General features: G+C 38.6%; 1 protein-coding gene across 1 annotated transcript in view; it reads left to right on the forward strand.

Moving 5' to 3' along the window:
- si:dkey-33c9.6 (active breakpoint cluster region-related protein) overlaps positions 1-2,251 on the forward strand; it is a 19,889-nt gene extending 17,638 nt beyond the window's left edge. Inside the window, exons 19-22 of the mRNA XM_063187241.1 lie at positions 126-260; positions 545-650; positions 1,395-1,515; positions 1,827-2,251. Of these exons, the coding sequence (XP_063043311.1) occupies positions 126-260; positions 545-650; positions 1,395-1,515; positions 1,827-1,925 (461 nt within the window). The 3' untranslated portion in view covers positions 1,926-2,251. The remainder of the gene's footprint in view (positions 1-125; positions 261-544; positions 651-1,394; positions 1,516-1,826) is intronic.

The raw sequence follows: 2,251 nt of genomic DNA on the forward strand, positions 1-2,251 counted from the left end.
ATACTGTAACCTTCATTCGTTAAGTGCATTAGATAAAAAGGCATGCACTACACGCATTCATTTTGGATTCATAGAACAGCTCGTATTGACCGTTTCCATGATAAAATCGCTCTCTTTCTCTGTAGATCTGAGGGAGGCTCTGAAAGAGGTGCGGTCTGCTGAGGTCAATGTGGTATCTGGGACTTTAAAACTCTACTTCAGGGACCTTCCAGAGGCATTGGTCCCTGCAGATCTTTACAAGAGTCTTAAGAACGCACTGGGTAAATCGTATGACTATTTACAAACACACACACACACACACACACACACACACACACACACACACACACACACACACACACACACACACACACACACACACACACACACACACACACACACACACACACACACACACACACACACACAAACACACACACACTATACTGATACAAACAAACATACCACATATGGACTGAAAAGTTTATATGTATATTAAATGTGTGTCATTTGTATGTGTATTCATCATCTAGGTTAGTTATAATCCTGTTATATCTTCTCACAGATCTCCCTGACCTGGTCTCCAAACAGGGTGCCTTGTTAAACATTTTGGGGTTGTGCCCGGCTGCCAACCGGAATACTCTTCTCTACCTGTTTCACCATCTCAAGAGGTTTGGTTGTCTATTAAACCTTTGATTTTTTCCTCCTCAATGGTTACATGGGACATTTACAGTAATTCCGAAATAACTCACTTTAGTTGTGAATAAAGCTTAATTCCGCTTTGAAAATGTCATGTAAACACTTCACAATATGGAATTCAAATGAAAGATCAAAGGGAACTCGGTGGAACTATTTAATTCTGAATAATTCATTTGGAATTAAAAACGTATCTTGACATAGCCACTGTCTGTCTAATATTTTTTACTGCCTGCGTCCCTCCCCAGAGAGGGTTTTGGCCAAGTATTGCAGTGACCCTGTCTGTCTAGTTTGTCCGCCCACTTGATTTGCCAATAACGCCATCATTTCTGTAATTGTTTTAATGAATTGTTGCAATTCATTGTTACCAGATTTGAATTGCGGACTCATATGGGGAATATAAATAGAAACGTAACATTAAATTTAACAGCCCAACATCACCTTTGTCTATGTGTCAATCAGGCCTGGGTTTCTCGGAAGTGGCAGTGGTAGCAAGTGCAGTCAGAGATAGAACGTGTGTATACTGTACTTCCTCTCAGTTGGCTACCATGTGGTCTAATGATACAGTTCCAGTTCCTTTTTTCTTTTAATCCTGTCTCCGATCAATGTATCTTAAAGTACTTAAGTGATATTTGTTACGTTATTGTATTTTAAGTATAGCAAAACATTTTTGTCAAACTTCTCTTCTCCATTTATCTTCTGTTGTGTGTCTCTCTCAGGGTGTCAGAGAAGATGGAGGTAAATAAAATGTCTGTGATGAATCTGGCGACAGTGTTCGGGCCAAGTCTCTTGCGTCCCCCTGTCCCTCAAATAGACATCTCCGAGGAAGTGGTGGTGCAGGTTAGTTTTTTTTTTTTTAGTTATTGATATTTTTTTTCTTTTTGAAGATGTTTTTGGGCTTTTAAGGCCTTTATCAAGAACACAGAAGACAGGAAATGAGTGGGGAGAATGGGGGGGGGGGAGGATTGGCAAAGGACCTTGGGTTTTATACATGTGCAAAAAGTATTTTCTCAAAATATTTGAATGGCAAGAATTCACACACAGATGATATGAGCAGTCATTTCCAATGCAAAAGTCAAAAAATGGTGCTCACGTCATTTTGCAACAAAACTCTCCAAACACTATTTAACTACAATATGTGTCTTTTGTAGGTGCAAGTGGTGTTCTTTTACCTGCAGTGCAATGACCTACCCACACCTCTTTTGACTCTGCCACTGGACACTGAGGATGAACAGGATACTGCCATGTAAACTAGAATTCAAACCGGACTGAGGTGTGCTTTTGTGTTGTATACAGTCCTTGTATTTATTAATTACTGTCCTGTAATTACATTTCAAATTACAAAACTAGGCCTATATTTTGTATTTTAAGTTGGCTCATTTGTTTTGTTACACTTACTGTATATTCTATTCTATTAACATGTGTTGTTGTTTCTCTAGTAACATGTTGCATTATGAACGATTAAACAGTTTCAACTAAAATTTCTCTTCTGACAGTCATGTAACTGAGGTACACACAAATACAACTAAAATCTGAGCATACGCTATAGAAATTACACAGTTATCATTGGTCAACA

The sequence above is a fragment of the Engraulis encrasicolus genome, chromosome 21, assembly GCF_034702125.1.
Source record: "Engraulis encrasicolus isolate BLACKSEA-1 chromosome 21, IST_EnEncr_1.0, whole genome shotgun sequence".
Lineage (NCBI taxonomy): Eukaryota > Metazoa > Chordata > Actinopteri > Clupeiformes > Engraulidae > Engraulis > Engraulis encrasicolus.